Source organism: Coregonus clupeaformis, chromosome 11 (assembly GCF_020615455.1).
Source record: "Coregonus clupeaformis isolate EN_2021a chromosome 11, ASM2061545v1, whole genome shotgun sequence".
NCBI classification, from domain to species: domain Eukaryota; kingdom Metazoa; phylum Chordata; class Actinopteri; order Salmoniformes; family Salmonidae; genus Coregonus; species Coregonus clupeaformis.
Genome location: NC_059202.1, coordinates 24,706,865 through 24,728,211, shown reverse-complemented (window position 1 = coordinate 24,728,211; position 21,347 = coordinate 24,706,865). Strand labels below are relative to the sequence as shown.

Here is a 21,347-nt window from a genome sequence, read left to right as displayed (position 1 = left end):
GTTTTGCCTTGCCATGCTTACGTTTTCAAGTTAAAGTTAAATTTGTTAATTCACATTTAATACAATTGAATACTGAATTGCTTGATGAATAAAATTAAATAAAACATAATAATACAAGATCACGTTCATTATGGACATTGTCGATCCAACAACCCAGAGTCAGTGGCCTTTCCTTTTCTCAATAACATTTGCTCAACTCCTGCGTCCTCTCTGAGCCTTCCTCTCTGGCCTCATTTTGAAAAACGTTAAAGGTATTAGAGGAGAGGCAGGGAGGAGAGGGAAAGTTGACGAAAATACGGTTGTATTAAATGAAAGGGCTTGTTCGACATAGCAGTTGACAGTGTAGGCGACTGCCGGCAGACTGATGTACAAAAATAAATATTCATAAATAACTACTCCATGTTATTTGTAGATCAGTCAGTCAAGCAAACTACGTTTACAGGGTGGAATCTCAAAATAAATGTACAAAGTGATAAAAACACATTTAGCTAGTTGTGCAAGACATGTTATAGGCAAAAGGATAAGTAGCATATACTTTTTTTTATGTTTGCATGCTTTTCTCCTTCAAGAAAACAATAGCTGATTCAAAACAATCATGCATAACTGCATACATGGAGTATCTGGAAGTGGGCGTGTCAACAGAAGTGGGAGGACCAACAGAACAGGGTGTATGGAAAGCGAATCAGCTAATTGGGCAGATTTGTTGCCACTCAAGACCGTTTTGCGTGGCTGATTGGGCTGCACAACATGTTGATTGTTGACAACTGTAGCATTTTAGCTAAGCCTAACCCCTTTCCTAACCTTAACTTCTTTCTCCGAACCTGCCTCGTTAATTATCCTAACCTGCCACCCTTAATTATCCTAACCTGCTACGTTAGTTCTCTTAACCTGCTATGTAAACATTAAGATGAACCGCAGTGCACCTGGCTATGGCCGGTCTAACCAATAATGGCACTGATGATGCACCATCGCTGTTGATCCACCCACTGATGTTACACGCATCACTGTTGATCTACCCACTGATGTTACACACATCACTGTTGATCTACCCACTGATGTTACACGCATCACTGTTGATCTACTCACTGATGTTACATCCATTACATTTACGTAATTTAGCAGAAGCTCTTATCCAGAGCAACTTACAGTTTGTGAGTACATACATTATTTTTACATACTGGCCCCCCGTGGGAATCAAACGCACAACCCTGGCATTGCAAACACCATGCTCTACCAACTGAGCTACATCCCTGCCGGCCATTCCCTCCCCTACCCTGGACGACACTGGGCCAATTGTGCGCCGCCCCATGGGTCTCCCAGTCGCGGCCGGCTACGACAGAGCCTGGATTCGAACCAGGATCTCTAGTGGCACAGCTAGCACTGCGATGCAGTGCCTTAGACCACTGCGCCACTCATCACTGTTGATCCACCCACTTCTTTTGCAATGCCCATTTTCAGACACTCCAAGTATGCAATTACAAAGAGGGTGTGGCAGATTTCAAAATACTTCTGCAAAGGACTCAAGTAGGATCATAGAGAATGATAGAGGCCTCTAGTGGCCAAAAGGCCGTATTAGCATGGGCAGAGCAATTGAGGTCTTCCACCATTTGAATGTAGCCAACTGGTGGGACTTCCAACATCTTTGGCTGAAAAGAAAAAAATTGACTACTTCAAAATGGAGATTGCCTTAATGGCGCTACCCATGCTGTCACATATGCTATAATGACACAGATTAGTGATGCAAGGGTTGACTCATAAGCCGCAGGCCCCCGGTTAAATCAAGCGGGTTTAGGGTCATGAAATATTGTGTGGATGGATGAATGGCGGGTGGGTGGCGGTCGGGTTGAATGAAGAGAAAACAATAAATAAATAAATCCATAAATGTATCATTCTTGTGCAATTTATATCCATCTATAAGCTACATTGAGTTTTTTCTTTCATTCTTTTTTTGTCTGTCTGGCATTAGTGCGTAAGCAAGCCTAAGCTTTAGGGCCTAACTTTACCCACGCCAAATAGCCTACACGCCAATCTTCAAACGCTTTTGGGAGCGGGCAGAAAAAGTAAATGTCGTTTCACTGAGGCAAAAAGGACAATGTCGGAGTTTAATTCAATAAGAGAAAAGCTGCAAAATGGAGAGTTGAAAATAAAGAGAAAGGAGGGCCAGAAAAGTAATGTTTGGGAAAGATTTGGTGAAGTGGTCAAAGAGGATGATAGCAGTGCCGGCTACATTATGTGTGATGATTGTGAGGCACTATACAAATTCGACAGTCACAAGATGGGGACTTCAAATAGGCATATGGCACATCAAGAGAACTGTAGCCTACTGTTCAGATGGGTTAAATGGAAACTGAAATCTGGACACTGACTTTAGTTCTATAACCTCTCACATCGTCTTAATATTAACTCCTGCAGAATTAAGCATTTCTTGCAGTAAAATGATACACCAAATGTACATTTTGACTCGGGAACAGGAGTGGAGAAATAGGATTTCTTTCATTCAGCATCTTGAGAGAATGCAATGCACAGTTAGGGACCGTCTGTATCAGCATCATAAAAGCTGATAGTATTTCAACCACATAAAATATGCATCCAAGCCCGAACTGAAATCTTATCAGAAACATGTTGGGTCGTTTTCACAGTTTTCTATATCCTTACAACCGGTCAAACGGATGTCATTTGGACATTTTGAACAGAGTAATGGCATTTCCTCCTCAGTCCCTAAACGTCTTTGCTCCACTAAAGAAGCAGAGATGACAGAGAAAACTTTACTGATTTCAACTAGATTCAAGCCTTTATTCGATAATTTATGACATTATTCTGGTGAGCAAAGGTTTATTTAGTCTTCTTGGGCAACATACAGTGCATTCGGAAAGTATTTAGACCCCTTGACTTTTTCCACATTTTGTTACGTTACAGCCTGATTCTAAAATGGATTAAATAAAAAAATGTCCTTATCAATCTACACACAATACCCCATAATGACAAAGCAAAAACTGGTTTTTAGACATTTTTGCAAATGTATATAAAAAAGAAAATATATATATATATATATATATATATATATATATAAAATAACTTATTTACATACGTATTCAGACCCTTTGCTATCAGACTCGAAATTGAGCTCAGGTGCATGCATCCTGTTTCCATTGATCATCCTTGAGATGTTTCTACAACTTGATTGGTGTCCACCTGTGGTAAATTCAATTGATTGGACATTATTTGGAAAGGCACACGCCTGTATATATTAGGTCCCACAGTTGACAGTGCATGTCAGAGCAAAAACCAAGCCATTAGGTCAAAGGAATTGTCCGTAGAGCTCAGAGACAGGATTATGTCGAGGCACAGATCTGGGTAAGGGTATCAAAAAATGTCTGCAACATTGAAGGTCCCCAAGAACACAGTGGCCTCCATCATTCTTAAATGGAAGAAGTTTGGAACTACCAAGACTCTTCCTAGAACTGGCCGCCCTGCCAAACTGAGCAATCGGGGAAGAAGGGCCTTGGTCAGGGAGTTGACCAAGAACCCGATGGTCACTCTGACAGAGCTCCAGAGTTCCTCTGTGGAGATGGGAGAACCTTCAATAAGGACAACCATCTCTGCAGCACTCCACCAATCAGGCCTTTATAGTAGAGTGGCCAGACAGAAGCAACTCCTCAGTAAAAGGCACATGGTAGCCCGCTTGGAGTTTGCCAAAAGGCACCTAAAGGACTCTGACCATGAGAAACAAGATTCTCTGATCTGATGAAACCAAATTGAACTCTTTGGCCTGAATGCCAAGCGTCACGTCTGGAGGAAACCTGGCACTATCCCTACGGTGAAGCATGGGGGTGGCAGCATCATGCTGTGGGGATGTTTTTCAGCGGCAGGGACTGGGAGACTAGTCAGGATCGAGGGAAAGATTAACAGAGAAAAGTATAGAGAGATCCTTGATGAAAACCTGCACCAGAGCGTTCAGGACCTAAGACTGGGGTGAAGGTTCACCTTCCAACAGGACAACGGCCCTAAGCACACAGCCAAGACAGCGCAGGAGTGGCTTCGGGACAAGCCTCTGAATATCGCTGAGTGGCCCAGCCAGAGCCTGGACGAACCTGATCGAACATCTCTAGAGAGAGCTGAAAATTGCTGTACAGCGACACTCCCCATCCAACCTGACAGAGCTTGAGAGGATCTGCAGAGAATAATGGGAGAAACTCCCCAAATACAGGTGTGCCAAGCTTGTAGCGTCATACCCAAGAAGACTTAAGGCTGTAATCGCTGCCAAAGGTGCTTCAACAAAGTACTGATTAAAGGGTCTGAATACTTATGTAAATGTGATATTTATAGTCCCGTGTAGCTCAGTTGGTAGAGCATGGCATTTGCAACGCAAGGGTTGTGGGTTCGTTTCCCACGGGGGACCAGTATGATAATTTTTTTGGGAAAAATGTATGCACTCACTAACTGTAAGTCGCTCTGGATAAGAGTGTCTGCTAAATGACTAAAATGTAAAATATTTCAGTTTTACATTTTTTATAAATGTGGAAAAAATTATAACCTGTTTTTGCTTCATCATTTTGGGGTATTGTGTGTAGAGTGGTGAAGGAAAAAAAGAATTTAATCAATTTTAGAATAAGGCTGTAACAAAATGTGAAAAAGGTTTAAATACTTTCAGAATGCACTGTTTTAAATTATAGACAAGTTGACTAACAAATAGCCTACCAAAATGTAGGAAATTATAAGCAGAAACATATTTAAACTAGGCACAAAAAATCATGCACCCCCTGTCTAAAAAATAATTCTGCTGTCTCGGACTGTAGCCTACAGCACATTTTCTATATCAGCGGGTTAGGGTCGGGTGCGGGCCTCAGATTTTCACTTTATCACATATAGTCTTGCTGTTGCAGATGGGTTATCAGCAATTGCTGCCTGGTGCAGGTAAAAAAAAAACTGCTGACCTGCGCACCAATAGCACAGATACAAAGATTAGTTCTCTATTTATCTCTATGGGTAGGATAGCCTACACTTCCGCTTCCTCGCCAAAAGGAGGCTATCGAGGAGGGGAGAAGCGTTTTCCTTTTGCCAACTAACAAATTGACACACTCCTCGACCACTTATCTGTTTCCGGGTCACAAAAGAGAGAATCCAGAGGAGAGAGGATGGACTTTTTAGACCAAACGAGAAAACCCAAGGGATCTGCTCAATGCATTGAGTAGGATGTTCAGTTGGGCATCAGTCCTAAAACGAATGTTCAAAACAATATTGTCAAGAAATGTGCAACTTACGCGGTTCTCCTGCATCAGTCTTCAAAAGGGATTGTATGACAGTAGCCTTGGAGGCTATCAATTCTTTAATTGATTAAATGCATGAGTTTTGTTAAAGGATAGGCCTACTGAACTCTTAAATATGCGAATACACAGACCCCGCTGCAAGTCTGTTGCTTATGGTAATAAATAAGGGGGGTGGGGGCTGGGGGTTCTCCTAAGCTATATGGAATTGTTTAAAGAAGGTCATACCAAGGAACATTTTGCTATTTGATTTTGAATTTTAAGACCCCTTGAAGTATCGCTTTTTTATTTTGTTTAATAATTTTTGGGGGGCTTTACCGCTATTAGCCCATATATCTCTCAGATATAAGTGTCTGTCCTATATCTGAGAGATATAAGAAAGATCAGGATACATTTGTTATTTTTTTGGACATTATTTTTGGCCGTATTTTTGGCCGTAAACTTCCAGTATACAGTATACTTCCATTCATTTTTTCAACTGGTACCGGGGACCTTCAGAAGAGTCCTGTGAGTCCTTGTCCTAGAGCAAAACAACCGACACGCACTTGCTCGTGAGAGTTTCACCTTTCCACAGAGGGGTCATACTAGTGTTCGGACGCTACAGACAGAAGTTGGCAGATCGGCTGTACCGACTTCAGAGGAGTCCCAAGACGCTTGTGGGGGTCGTATAGCAAAACACCATCTTGTTCGTGAGAGTCTCATCTTTCCACAGAGGGAATTAAGATGCATCCAATGCAAAGAACAGGTATCTCTAGTTAAACTGGTGGATTTGTTTGGGGATGTTTTTATTATGCTAATTAGATTTCAGCAGGGGGCGAGGACATCGACCTTAGGGGTTTAAAATAAAGAAATACATCCATAAACTCTTTCCACCTTGCTTTCATTGCGTGTATTTCTGTTTAGGCCACATGATGTCGCCATTTAATCATGCAAACGAGTGAACGCCTTGGCAACGCCCTACCAAAGATGATTATAACTCACCCAAGATAGACCACAGCCTGTTGTTTCCAATGGGAACAAATTAGTTATAGAGGGCAGACGAAGCAAGGAGGGGGGCAGAGCCAAGCACGAGCTAGCGAGATCCTATTGGCACGTTCTAGCATGTATTTTCATATTTCTGTTAGGGAACGTCTACTCTGTGAAGTGCGCGTGTGCAAAAACTCTATTACCCTTTGCACTCCTTCTAAACAACGCGTTTTTTTTTGTTTTTTTTTACAAAGGGTAAAGTCTACAAAGCTTAGTCCACTCTGTTCATAAGATTTTAGTTTTGGCAACAGAAAATCAGATCAGCTTTGAAAAAGATCTGAAGTGGAAAGATCTGATGTGATAAAGACCAATCAGTGAAACAAAATATCAGAATTGGGCTGCCTGTGTAAACGCAGCCTATGTGAGACCCACATAGATACATGTATATTTACAATGTAGCCTATTTCTATAGCTCATAAAGTGGTAGATAAGCCAGTGTTATGATACTGACACAGAGTCAATGGGACAGACTGGGGAACCACTGAGAAAAGTGAAACCACATCCTCATCTCCTTTTCCTGCAACACCTCCCACTTGGAAAAGAAGTGTCCGCGTTGATAAACGGTAGAAGGAAAAGGGGTTTCAGAGCAACGACAAATACCAACGTAAGTAGACTATATTTATCTATATTTTTTTGCTTCGTCCCGCAACGAGCCATTGTTTACAGACAGACGTCTGTATAATATAATCTATATTGATGTCATTATAACAATTATGGAAGAGTAGCCTTTCTCATCCAGAATTATTTGCAGAGTTGAGATGGGATCTGGTTTCAGCGGCTGCGTCCGGCAACAAAGTCCAAATAGGTCCAAAGACGGTGAGGCAATACCTTTCAACAACCCTTCATCCACTGTTCAGAGCTCCAACACAGCGTTTGCTCTGGACCTTTACCGTACACTGAGTGAAAACCATGCAGATGGAAACATATTCTTCTCCCCTCTGAGCATCAGTTCAGCTCTGGCCATGGTCTACCTGGGGGCCAAAGGAGACACCGCCGAACAGATAGCAAAGGTAGCCCTATGCCAGCATGCACTCTCACACAAACACACACACACACACACACACACAAGCAACCGATTTTGTTCTATGTTTCATGTATATGATCATTTACCAGCCCTGTCTGTCTTTGCCACAGCACTCAACCTGGCAAGTGTGTGTAAGAGATACTACTCACTCATTCTACTATTCCTAGACCCTGTGTCTCGACACTGCCACTGACGTCCACTCTGATTTTCAAAACCTCAGCTCAAACACCAACAAACCCTCAGCTTCATACCAACTGAAACTGGTCAACTGCCTGTATGGAGAAGAGACCTTCAACTTCTTCCCAGTGAGTTAGACCAGCTCCTTCCCAAATATCTAGCAGCAGACAGTAGCCCTGCTGAATCTCTCTGCCTTGTTTGTAGCCCTGCTGAATCTCTCTGCCTTGTTTGTAGCCCTGCTGAATCTCTCTGCCTTGTTTGTAGCCCTGCTGAATCTCTCTGCCTTGTTTGCAAATGTTGTCATTCCTCTTTCCCCAACTTGACAATTGTGAAAATATAGGAAATATTGATGACCATTGGAAATATTCTGCTCAAAAATAAAATAAAATAAAATGTTATTTGTCACATACACGTGTTTAGCAGATGTTATAGCGGGTGTAGCGAAATGCTTGTGCTTCTAGCTCCGACAGTGCAGTAATATCTAACAAGTAATATCTAACAATTTCACAACATATACCCAATACACACAAAACTAGTAAGGAATGGGATTTAAGAATATATACATATATGGACAAGCGATGACAGAGCGGCATGGACTAAGATACAGTAGAATATTCTAGAATAGACTCTTTGGTACCATGCTCGGCTGCTTTACTTTAGAGTGACTCTATAGGGTTTTGATTTTGAACTACCTCCTCTAGGAGTTCATTGAAGCCACACAGAAGTTCTACCAATCAGAGCTGAAGGCTGTGGACTTCATTGGGGCTGCAGAGGAGTCCAGAGCACGAATCAACAGCTGGGTGGAAAAGAAAACAGACAGTAAGATGACTGGTGGAACTCAGGAGTGTAAAATATAACTATTGTACGTTTTAATGTAAGGATGTGTCCGCTCCAACTACAGAAGTTGGGGGGATTCAGATCGATCGTTGAAGGGATCAGTGGATCCGTTCATTATTTGTGTTCTTTATCTACAGATAAAATTAAAGCGATGTTGAAACCTGAAGCTCTAAGCAGCATGACCAGGTTGGTTCTTGTGAATGCAATCTACTTTAAAGCACAGTGGATAAGTGAGTTCCATGAAGCCGATACCATGGAACATACCTTTAAAGTCAATGAGGTGAGAGAACTACAGTGTCTGAAAATCCTGTATTTGAGTCATAATAAGCAGAGTGTAGAAAATCCACTGTCTGCAACAATTGCATAATTGCAACCAGCCCCCCCAAAAACATTTTTTTTGTTCAAGCCATAAAACTTCTGGAAATACAGTCCTCAAACATGGTCCTGGATTACATGTGTGTGTATGTGTCATTTGTACTGTGATTATTGATATCTCTTTTGTGTGGTTTCAGAACGAGAAAAGACAGGTGCAGATGATGGTTCAAGTCAAGAAGTTACCATACAACTACATATCCCAGTTCAATCTCCAAATCCTGGAGCTTCCGTATAAAGGGGAGGAGCTGAGCATGTTCTTCCTTCTGCCTGCAGAGTCCAATGACCCTGAGCAGTTACTGAATGTAGGTGTAGCCAAAACCACTATTGACCCAGCCTTTAGCTCAGAGGGCTATTAGCCTTGAGTTGCGTGGAAGACCATGGTTCAATACTCTGTGGATCATACACCCACAACTTTTCCAGTATGAAGCACAGGATGTTGGTGGCACCTTAATTGGGGAGGACGGGCTCGTGGTAATGGCTGGAGCGGAATCAGTGGAATGGTATCAAATACATCAAACATGGTTTGATGCCTTTCCATTTGCTCTGTTCCAGCCATTATTATGAGCCGTCCTCCCCTCAGCAACCTCCACTGGTATGTAGATATAGTGAAAACCTCTGCTGTCATTTAATTACTTGGAAAGTAAAACGTCACGAAGAAATTTCTCTACAAACTGACTATAAAAACATATATCTTCTTACCTTTTAAATGCGTTAACATAAGACTGGCAACAAGGTTCATATCCCGCCAATGTAGAGCTGTGCTGTGTTATATACAATGGAGGCTGCTGAGGGGTGGACGCCTCATAATAGTGGCTGGAACGGAGCAAATTGAATCAAACACATTGAAACCATATGTTTGATGTTGTTGATACCTTTCCAAGTATTCCGATCCAGCCAATTACCACGTGCCCGTCCTCCCCAATTAAGGTGCCACCAACATCCTGTGGTTACATCATCCCCTGTTTGTTCTGATTGGTCGTTCCCTACTGTTTGACACAGCTGGGGAGAGCGCTGACACCGAAGAGGATCCACAAGTGGACCAGACGGCAGAACATGGGCACGAGGACCAAAGTCCACATTTCGATCCCCAAGTTTAAACTGCAAGAGGACTACCAGTTGAACGCACCCCTGGCCTCGCTGGGCATGGTGGATGTGTTCGACCAGGACAGAGCAGACCTGTCTGGGATGAGCGCAGCGATGGAAGATAGGCTCTACCTATCCACTGTAGCCCACAAGGCCTTTGTGGACGTGAACGAGAGAGGCACCGAGGCAGGTGCATCCACAGAGGCAAAGGGCGTATTGTACGGTATCAGTAATCCACATTACTTCACGGCAGACCACCCCTTTATTTTCTTCATTAGACACAACCAGACCCAAGCCATTCTGTTTCTGGGCAGGTTCTCCTCACCCGAGGAGAGTGACAGGGAGGGCAGATCTTTGTTTTGAAAAACGTGATGTAATGCAAGAGAGCCCTTAACAGTTTAGTGCCAACATCAGTACAACTTTTAAATCAACATTGATTATTGTTGATCTTGTGTACTGAGTCTGTATTTGACCTTTACTGCGTGAATAGTGCTGTTATGTATTGTCATGTAATGTAACTTGCTTATAGTTTGTGACATTTATTGTATTGGAAATCATCAATGACATAATAAAGTGAAAATAAATGTAATACTTTTTTCTTTCTCTATGTAGGTTGTCTACATGTCAAAATATTAGGAACTAAAATGTAGTAGTCAGTATTGGCACGACAGTCAAATATTCCCTTGTGTAACCTCATTGTACAAGCATTTTACATAATACCATTTCCAAAACTAGCCAATCACAGAGACCTTCATTGTGCAGATATTGAGTAACAAATGTGCGATTATCCCAGTCTGAATTCCTGCCCCAGTAAGAGTCAGTCTGAACAGGCTGAAACATCTGGGTCACACCAAACTACAAATGTAAGTACCATTTTAGGAAACATTTTCACCATCGGTTTGGCCTGGAAAGGCAAGGAATTTGTTTACATTTGTGAAAGCCAGAAGCTGTTGAACTTTGCTCTATATCACTGCAGTCCTCCATGGATTTATGTTCTCACAGAATATGACTTGTTTATTCAAAATAAAAGTTTACGGTTTTGTCTGCTGACCGCATGTGATCTTCGACTACATGCTTTAAGAGTAAAGACTGATACTCAGGGTTTCTCCTGCTACTGTATGTGTTACCAGAGAGTTCCGTGAGGGTTTCCACCATGTTGGAGGCATTAGCCTGTCTGGTGGGACACTGGATCGATACCAAGGGGGTCCTCCTGTTCCTCTTGGTTCTGTTGGTGACCAAGTACATCCGTGATCTGCCTTCTAAGAACTACCCACCAGGCCCCTCCCCCTGCCTTTTGTTGGGAATATGCTGAATATCAGCATCAAGGACCGCATAGGCTCCTTTAAAAAGGCAAGGACACGTGAGAGATAAGGTTGTGTGTATCTGCTCAAATTATACACTCTTAGATAAAAAGGTTACAAAAGGGTTCTTCAGCTGTCCACCATAGGAACACTCTTTTTGGTTCCAGCTAGAACCCCTTTTGGTTCCAGCTAGAATTATTTTGCTTTCCATGTAGAACCCTCTGTGGCAAGGGTTCTACATGGAACCCAAAAAGGTTCTACCTAGAACCAAAAAGGGTTCTTTAAAGGGTTAACCTATGGGGACAGCCGAATAACCCTTTTAGGTTCTAGATAGCACCTTTTTTTCCCCCATATCTCCATAGGCTTTTCCACAACAACAAAAAATGCTATACTCAGTGACCAATTGGATGTAATCATTCTGTAATCATTAGTTTGTATTGTAGATAAATGATAATGTAATTAGTGTGCTTAGTCTGACATGCCCACTGTAGTGTGTTTTCTATAGTTCGTAGAGACCTACGGGGATGTGACTACACTAGACTTGGGTGGAGGGAACCGCTGTGTGCTCCTCTCTGGTCTCAGAGGCTTTAAGGAAGCCTTTGTGGAGCAGGCCGACACCTTCACCGATCGGCCATCTTACCCCCTGAACGACAGAATGAGCAGAGGCTTGGGTAGGCTAATATGGTAGCTTAATGCAGGGTTTCCCAAACTCAGTCCTGGGGCCACCCCTGGGTACACGTTTGGGTTTTTGCCCTAGCACTACACAGCTGATTCAAATAATCAACTCATCATCAAGCTTTGATTACTTGAATCAGCTATGTAGTGCTAGGGCAAAAAAGAAAACGTGCACCCAGGAGGGGCCCCAGGACCAAGTTTGGGAAACCTTGGCTTAATGAATTGAAATAATTTTGACCATTATGATAACATTGTGCCACCAGTAGTAGTAACACCAATGATGGTAACACCAATGAGACATTTTTGGTCAGTTTTCTATAATGGAGGTCACAAAATAAAATCTAAGGTCATCAATCATTTAAAAAACATAACTCTAAAATGGTATGATTAATCATTTTGCTCACAACGTTATTTCCCTTTATTTGAATTGACCAACACCAAGTGACACTTTGGATTTAGACACACCAAATTATCAATGGAATCCTCAAATGTATACATACTAAAAGGGTGTGATTAGCTAAGAATTTTCTTTAATATAGACCATTGGAGGCTGCTGAGGGGAGGACGGCTCACAATAATGGCTGGAATGGAGTCAATGGAATGGTCTCAAACACATCAAACATGTGGTTTCCATGTGGTAGATGCCATTCCATTGACTCCATTCCAGCCATTATTATGAGCAGTCCTCCCTCAGCACCCTCCCCTGATATAGACCCCTCCCCCAATAACAGTGTACCACTGGAGAGAATGCTCAAGGTCCTTGTATATCTTTGTAATCAGTGATTTAAGGCGGTAACGACAATGACATAAAACTGAGGGAAACACATTATACTAGTAAAAAAAAAGGTGTTTTAATAGGTGATTGTTCTTAAATACTTTTTTTTACTGTCTAGCAATCAAAATAATATATAGATAGAGTGTATCTCTAAATCCCCAAAACATTTCACTACACCTCAACATATCACCAGTGGGACAAGCCAATTAGCTAGCCCCCAGTATTTTCTACAATGCATAAAAATATATATTTTTCAGTATAAATGACTTACATTGAACTGCAGTAAAATGTATTATTTCTCACGTTTTTGTCAATTTTTGTGTTTTTACAACATGTTGCCAAAGTCAACGGCCAGCATTTACCACCACAATTCAAGAATGACCCATCAGGCAGAACCACACAGTCATATTGGGTCTTATTTAGTCATATTGGGTCTTAGTAATTCTGTCATTGTCTCGATGTCTTGACCGGATGATGGTTTATCTAGGCCTGATCTCCTCTAACGGTCACATGTGGCGGCAGCAGAGGCGCTTTGCCCTGTCCACGCTCAAGTACTTTGGAGTGGGGAAGAAGACTCTGGAGACCGCCATACTCCAGGAGAGCCACTTCCTGGCAGAGAGAGGTGAGGTCAGCGTTTTTGCTACACTTTTATGGTGCCCAAACCATGGAATGAACCACAGTCTCAGTTGTTTAACTGGCACTCTTATCCAGAATGGCTAGTTGTTGTATGGTTTAATGCTATCTGGGGTTCAAACCCAAAACTTTGCTATTGTGAAGTCCAGATGTTTCTTAGCTTTAATTTCCAACCGTCTCTGATCAAGATATCCTCTCTCTACCTGTAAATGAACTATGAACGTGCATCTTGAGATGTAGTTATTTGCATAATTCCGTTAGGGAACGCCTACTCTGTGAAGTGCGCGTGCGCAGTAACTCAATTTGCCTTTGCACTCCGCTCGAAACAAAGTTTTTTTTTCTCTCACTTTGGCAAAGGGTCAAATCTACAAAACTGAGTTCAATCTGTTCATAACATATTTTAGTTTTGGGAACAGAAAACTGTATTGAGATCAAATGTTTCATCAATGAGGAAATTAGCATAATGTTGGCCAAAATCCATCTCGGTCAATGTTCTTCCACTGCCGGCCACTGGGCTTCCTCTCATCACCGTATTTGGTAGTGAGTGGAAACGCCAACCAGATGCTTCACACTTATACATCCCGTGAAATATCTGGCTCATTGTTCTATCTGTGTCTAAACTGTCTAAGACATCTTCATTTATCCACCGTCTTTGAACCAACCTCTGATCTGTTTCAGGCCTGCCCTTTAACCCTGAAGTCGTCACCAACAATGCAGTGGCCAACATCATGTGCACCCTGGTGTTTGGTCGTAGGTTTGAATACAACGACCACCACTTCCACCACATGCTGAAATGCTCCGAGGATGTTTTACAGCTGCCTGCTACCTTCTGGGGACGGGTATGGTTACAACATCACAGACGTGTCTGCTATTCTCTGTTGGGTGATCAGTGTATCTCTTTGGCAAAGTGAGTTATAGTGCACAGTATCTGCAAGGACACAAATTCTCCTCAGGAAATCTACCTTCTCAGGCTAATTTCCTGTTCTTTCGACAGATGTATAATCAGTTTCCCACACTGCTGCACTATTTACCTGGGAGGCACAAATCAGCCTTCATCAACCTTGGTACCATAAAGCAGTTTATCAGAGAGGAAGTAGAGGAACACAAAGAGGACGAAAACCCGTCCAACCCCAGAGACTACATAGACTGTTACCTCGAAGAGATAGAGAAGGTAATACCACTGCTGGACTTTTTCAGCTCTTTTCGATCTTTAACAGTTACTGCATGTGATCTACTCTCATGTCTCTAGAATTACGATGGCCACGTTAATACAGTTTGTTCGTCATATTTTGGGCTAATTCCGTCAAGAAAATGTTACATTTGTGGTTTAATATGACTGAATATGTAAATTGTCAGCAAACTCCCTACAGCCTACAGCCAGTGCATGATGATTTGACCTCAACTTGACTTCACCTGATGACCACTTCCCAGTGCAGAATCAAGATGGGGCGGCTGGCTTCACTGAGGAGAACCTGCTGTACTGTGTGGTGGATCTGTTTGGGGCTGGGACAGAGACGACATCCAAAAGCCTTCGCTGGGCAATGCTGTACATGTTGGCGTCAAAGGGATGGTTTCCCGGACACAATAGAGAGTCTTCATTGAGCATGCTTTTTAGTCCAGAAATAGGCTTCATCTGTGTTCAGGAAACAGACCCTAAGAGTAAACAGGCCCTAAGAGGAAACAGGCCCTAAGAGGAAACAGGCCCTAAGAGTAAACAGGCCCTAAGAGGAAACAGGCCCTAAGAGTAAACAGGCCATAAGAGTAAACAGGCCCTAAGAGTAAACAGGCCCTAAGAGGTAACAGGCCCTAAGAGGTAACAGGCCCTAAGAGTAAACAGGCCCTAAGAGTAAACAGGCCCTAAGAGGAAACAGGCCCTAAGAGTAAACAGGCCATAAGAGTAAACAGGCCCTAAGAGTAAACAGGCCCTAAGAGGTAACAGGCCCTAAGAGGTAACAGGCCCTAAGAGTAAACAGGCCCTAAGAGGTAACAGGCCCTAAGAGGTAACAGGCCCTAAGAGTAAACAGGCCCTAAGAGTAAACAGGCCCTAAGAGGAAACAGGCCCTAAGAGTAAACAGGCCATAAGAGTAAACAGGCCCTAAGAGTAAACAGGCCCTAAGAGGTAACAGGCCCTAAGAGGTAACAGGCCCTAAGAGTAAACAGGCCCTAAGAGTAAACAGGCCCTAAGAGGAAACAGGCCCTAAGAGGAAACAGGCCCTAAGAGTAAACAGGCCCTAAGAGGAAACAGGCCCTAAGAGTAAACAGGCCATAAGAGTAAACAGGCCCTAAGAGTAAACAGGCCCTAAGAGGTAACAGGCCCTAAGAGTAAACAGGCCCTAAGAGGAAACAGGCCCTAAGAGGAAACAGGCCCTAAGAGTAAACAGGCCCTAAGAGGAAACAGGCCCTAAGAGGAAACAGGCCCTAAGAGTAAACAGGCCCTAAGAGGAAACAGGCCCTAAGAGTAAACAGGCCCTAAGAGGAAACAGGACCTAAGAGGCAACAGGCCCTAAGAGTAAACAGGCCATAAGAGTAAACAGGCCCTAAGAGTAAACAGGGCCTAAGAGGAAACAGGCCCTAAGAGTAAACAGGCCCTAAGAGTAAACAGGCCCTAAGAGTAAACAGGCCCTAAGAGGAAACAGGCCCTAAGAGTAAACAGGCCCTAAGAGGAAACAGGCCCTAAGAGGAAACAGGCCCTAAGAGTAAACAGGCCCTAAGAGGAAACAGGCCCTAAGAGGAAACAGGCCCTAAGAGGAAACCGGCCCTAAGAGGAAACCGGCCCTAAGAGGAAACAGGCCCTAAGAGTAAACAGGCCTTAAGAGGAAACAGGCCCAAAGAGGAAACAGGCCTTAAGAGGAAACAGGCCCTAAGAGTAAACAGGCCCTAAGAGTAAACAGGCCCTAAGAGGAAACCGGCCCTAAGAGGAAACAGGCCCTAAGAGTAAACAGGCCTTAAGAGGAAACAGGCCCTAAGAGGAAACAGGCCCTAAGAGGAAACAGGCCCTAAGAGGAAACAGGCCCTAAGAGTAAACAGGCCCTAAGAGGAAACAGGCCCTAAGAGTAAACAGGCCCTAAGAGGAAACAGGACCTAAGAGGAAACAGGCCCTAAGAGTAAACAGGCCATAAGAGTAAACAGGCCCTAAGAGTAAACAGGGCCTAAGAGGAAACAGGCCCTAAGAGTAAACAGGCCCTAAGAGTAAACAGGCCCTAAGAGGAAACAGGCCCTAAGAGTAAACAGGCCCTAAGAGGAAACAGGCCCTAAGAGTAAACAGGCCCTAAGAGGAAACAGGCCCTAAGAGGAAACAGGCCCTAAGAGTAAACAGGCCCTAAGAGGAAACAGGCCCTAAGAGGAAACAGGCCCTAAGAGGAAACCGGCCCTAAGAGGAAACAGGCCCTAAGAGTAAACAGGCCTTAAGAGGCAACAGGCCCTAAGAGGAAACAGGCCTTAAGAGGAAACAGGCCCTAAGAGTAAACAGGCCCTAAGAGGAAACAGGCCTTAAGAGGAAACAGGCCCTAAGAGTAAACAGGCCCTAAGAGGAAACAGGCATTAAGAGGAAACAGGCCCTAAGAGTAAACAGGCCCTAAGAGTAAACAGGCCTTAAGAGTAAACAGGCCTTAAGAGGAAACAGGCCCTAAGAGTAAAGAGGCCCTAAGAGTAAACAGGCCCTAAGAGTAAACAGGCCCTAAGAGTAAACAGGCCCTAAGAGTAAACAGGCCTTAAGAGTAAACAGGCCCTAAGAGGAAACAGGCCCTAAGAGGAAACAGGCCATAAGAATAAACAGGCCCTAAGAGGAAACAGGCCATAAGAGTAAACAGGCCCTAAGAGGAAACAGGCCCTAAGAGTAAACAGGCCCTAAGAGTAAATAGGCCCTAAGAGGAAACAGGCCCTAAGAGGAAACAGGCCCTAAGAGTAAACAGGCCCTAAGAAGAAACAGGCCCTAAGAGGAAACAGGCCCTAAGAGTAAACAGGCCCTAAGAGGAAACAGGCCCTAAGAGTAAACAGGCCCTAAGAGGAAACAGGGCCTAAGAGGAAACAGGCCCTAAGAGTAAACAGGCCATAAGAGTAAACAGGCCCTAAGAGTAAACAGGGCCTAAGAGAAACAGGCCCTAAGAGTAAACAGGCCCTAAGAGTAAACAGGCCTAAGAGGAAACAGGCCCTAAGAGTAAACAGGCCCTAAGAGGAAACAGGCCCTAAGAGTAAACAGGCCCTAAGAGGAAACAGGCCCTAAGAGGAAACAGGCCCTAAGAGTAAACAGGCCCTAAGAGGAAACAGGCCCTAAGAGGAAACAGGCCCTAAGAGGAAACAGGCCCTAAGAGGAAACCGGCCCTAAGAGGAAACCGGCCCTAGGAGGAAACAGGCCCTAAGAGTAAACAGGCCTTAAGAGGAAACAGGCCCTAAGAGGAAACAGGCCTTAAGAGGAAACAGGCCCTAAGAGTAAACAGGCCCTAAGAGGAAACAGGCCTTAAGAGGAAACAGGCCCTAAGAGTAAACAGGCCCTAAGAGGAAACAGGCATTAAGAGGAAACAGGCCCTAAGAGTAAACAGGCCCTAAGAGTAAACTGGCCTTAAGAGTAAACAGGCCTTAAGAGGAAACAGGCCTAAGAGTAAAGAGGCCCTAAGAGTAAACAGGCCCTAAGAGTAAACAGGCCCTAAGAGTAAACAGGCCCTAAGAGGAAACAGGCCTTAAGAGTAAACAGGCCCTAAGAGGAAACAGGCCCTAAGAGGAAACAGGCCATAAGAGTAAACAGGCCCTAAGAGGAAACAGGCCTTAAGAGGAAACAGGCCATAAGAGTAAACAGGCCCTAAGAGGAAACAGGCCCTAAGAGGAAACAGGCCCTAAGAGTAAACAGGCCCTAAGAGTAAACAGGCCCTAAGAGTAAACAGGCCTTAAGAGGAAATAGGCCCTAAGAGTAAAGAGGTCCTAAGAGTAAACAGGCCCTAAGAGGAAACAGGCCCTAAGAGGTAACAGGCCCTAAGAGTAAACAGGCCTTAAGAGTAAACAGGCCCTAACAGTACTCTGTTATAATAGCCTAGTGCTTACCAGAAGAATGACTTGTTTTATGGCTTTATTAATCAATTATACTGCATGCGCTATGCAGCCATCTGCTCTAGACAATCATTAACTTCCTCATTCTGACTTCCTCCGTAGAGAAGGTGCAGGTGGAGATCGATGAGGTCATAGGTTCGGCTCGCCAGCCCTCAATGGACGACCGAGCCGAAATGCCGTATACCTACGCTGTGATTCATGAGATCCAGAGGTTTGGGAACATCGTCCCCTTCACGCCTCCCAGAGTGGCCAGTAAAGACACCACCGTGGCGGGGTATCTAGTGCCCAAGGTGGGTGTAGGGTCGATGGATGTTGGTGGAGATGTTGTGATTCTACTGCTGGAGTACATGATCAACTGAATGTTTGAGTTGATGCGTGTTGGTGCAATGGTGCATGTTGACGTCACACTGAAGGTTTTACTGGCAATGCCATTTGACAAATGGACTCTTCTGTTTTGCACAGGGAACTATGGTTCTTCCCATGTTAAAACCAATCCTAAAGGACAAAAATGAGTATGCAATCCCAGATCAGTTAAATCCTGGACAAAAATGAGTATGCAATCCCAGATCAGTTAAATCCTGGACATTTCCTGGATGAAAATGAAAAATGTGTCAGAAAATACAATTTGATCCCATTTTCTAGAGGTAATGTATTATTAACATACACGTAAAATGTAAACATGTAATGTAATACTGTTAATCCATAACAAAAACCCTTAATTTGTCTCCCAAACATGTATCACAACCCTATCTTGCTTCATTCCGCCCTACCAGAGAAACGGTTGTTCAAAATGGAATGTGCTACTGCAGATTCTTGAGGAGACATTAGACAGAACTGTTATGGTTTTCATTTTCCATAGAGTCTGCCAAGACACGTAGAGGTTGGAAGGGTGGAGAACACACACACACACACACACACACACACACACACACACACACACACACACACACACACACACACACACACACACACACACACACACACACACACACACACACACACACACACACACACACACACACACACACACACACCCACACACACACTCTCCATCCTCATGTTAAAGGTATGTGTGTGTGTGTGTGTGTGTGTGTGTGTGTGTGTGTGTGTGCGTGTGTGCGTGCGTGCGTGCGTGCGTGCGTGCGTGCGTGCGTGCGTGCGTGTGTGTGTGTGCTCTCCTCTCTCTCAGGTAAGAGGATGTGTCCAGGGGAGCAGCTGGCCAGGATGGAGCTGTTTCTGTTCTTCACCTGTCTGCTCCAGAGGTTCACCTTCACACCTCCACAGGGCTGGGAGCTTGGCCTGGAGGGCCAGGTGGGCATCATCAGTGGACCAAAGCCCTTCAAAATCTGTGCCCTGCCTCGATAAGACACCTTGGGTGACTCTCTATTGTATTTTGTTGATTCCTTGTGCCTCCTTCTCAAAATACATTGGAGTAGAAGATCCGAGGGGAGGAACCTCAGATTTCTTGCTCCAATGTGCCTTGAGAAGGAGACGAGGATGTGAGGAATCAAGAAAATACGATTGATATTCATTCCTTGTGGTTTGTGTAGGACTAGGCCCTGCATGAACTGGTTGATGAAGGTGATTTACATTGTTTGTCAAACCGGTCTAAAAGATTTTGTACTCAAACTGAGGAAATAGGTTTATGGTAGTAGGGTGTGGAGAGAATTCCAGCATAAAGCTGATATATCATGATTTGTATATTGTAAGAGTGGTGTATCAAATTCAAATTCTTTCTTTCTTAATTGTTACTGGAAAGGAGATTTGTGGAAGACATTGTTTACAAAATGTGTTTCCTTTACTTGTTTGCTTCCCTGAAAAACAAAACACAGCATTTTCTTTCTCTTGAACATACTGTAAGGTACCAGGTAAAGCCAAAGTAGCACTTCAACGATATATAATCAGAGTTCAGAATATAGTTCAAAGGTCAATCAAGGCAAGTACTTTTTATCTATACTTATCTTAATCATACTTATTTCATATCTTCTGTAATACTGTATATCTCAAATGATCACAGTAATGAAAAGCAGTCCCTCTATTTCATAAATCTAAAATAAAAATAATCACATTCATTCAAACATGGATTGTCATTATATCTGTACAGGATCACAATCTATAACCCAAATATAGCACACAACACCTCACTGTACAAAACTATTAATTCCTTGCTTAGTCTGTCATTTGACAATTCAAAACAAGACATGGGCTCACTGATGATGAGTGAAACCGTCTATGTAAATAACGACAGAACTGTCTCCATAATCAAATACATTTTTTATACTCATACAGAGTCCATCTTTTATACTCATACGTCATACAAAAAAATCCCTCCCCTCTGTAGGCGGGCTGTAGTTTTCCACTCTAAAACTGCTCTACTGACCATCAGTTCACACACACACACACATATACACACATGCATACACACATACACACACACACACACACACACACACATACCCTACTCCCTGCATTACTCAGTTATTGCCGTTCTCACAATATTCTGCACCATGTTTTCATAACAGTTTCTCCCCTCCCTAAATTGGGAGGCCTCTTTATCTTAGTTTCTCAGTTGTCTTTGTTGTCTGGCCTAACTCTTACTCACATTGCTAAATAGTGGCTCAATGCCATAGCCTTTACTGGTCCTACACTCACACATTTCTAACACATTATACACAGTTTCAGGGTGTAATAATTAGTCATTAATAATTAATCTATCAGTACTGTACTTCATTGTGTGAACATAGTGCTATAGACTGCAGTTACTTATGCAATTTGTGAACTATATCCCTTTATTCTTCATGGTATACTGACAAAATATTTTTTCAACACATAAGGAATTAGCGTTACATGATTTTGTACAGTTTAGTACAGTTCCTATGTTCCCAGAAAGAAAATCACAATTATTACCAGCTGCTCGTTTCACAAACTTCCCCTCTGCATTTAAGAATTGTCCAGGGTTAAAGGTGTGGGGAGTCTCCCACTCGCTCTTGTCAAACATCACAGAGATCAGATTGGGAACAATGGTGACACACTGGAAAAATATAATAATTATTGTCAAACTTGTTACAGGATGAACAAAACATCCTGGAACAAATACAGCAACTGAGAATCATTCCTCTAACTTCATCAGTGTTTAA

At 43.2% G+C, this 21,347-nt stretch overlaps 1 protein-coding gene and 1 pseudogene across 2 annotated transcripts; both read left to right on the top strand.

Moving 5' to 3' along the window:
- Positions 1–6,475: 6,475 nt before the first annotated feature.
- LOC121576435 (leukocyte elastase inhibitor) lies at positions 6,476–10,846 on the top strand. 2 transcript variants are annotated; one of them, XM_041889570.2, is made up of 7 exons: positions 6,476–6,894; positions 7,042–7,300; positions 7,482–7,619; positions 8,193–8,310; positions 8,466–8,608; positions 8,841–9,005; positions 9,703–10,846. In XM_041889570.2, the coding sequence occupies exons 2-7, from the start codon at positions 7,049–7,051 to the stop codon at positions 10,147–10,149; spliced, it is 1,263 nt and encodes a 420-aa protein (XP_041745504.1). In that variant the 5' UTR covers positions 6,476–6,894; positions 7,042–7,048; the 3' UTR covers positions 10,150–10,846. The 2 variants fall into 2 exon arrangements, with proteins under 2 accessions (XP_041745504.1, XP_045079428.1); XM_045223493.1 differs by having other exon boundaries at positions 7,030–7,300.
- Positions 10,847–10,971: 125 nt separating this feature from the next.
- On the top strand, positions 10,972–19,575 carry LOC121577421 (annotated as a pseudogene).
- Positions 19,576–21,347: the final 1,772 nt, after the last annotated feature.

What these genes read in the sequence shown, in the direction of transcription:
- LOC121576435 (XM_041889570.2), top strand. Translation starts at nt 7,049, where the DNA reads ATGGGATCTGGTTTCAGCGGCTGCGTCCGGCAACAAAGTCCAAATAGG. An exon ending in AGACCTTCAACTTCTTCCCA is followed by an intron (nt 7,620 to 8,192) that starts GTGAGTTAGACC and finishes TACCTCCTCTAG; the next exon opens with GAGTTCATTGAAGCCACACA. An exon ending in ATACCTTTAAAGTCAATGAG is followed by an intron (nt 8,609 to 8,840) that starts GTGAGAGAACTA and finishes GTGTGGTTTCAG; the next exon opens with AACGAGAAAAGACAGGTGCA.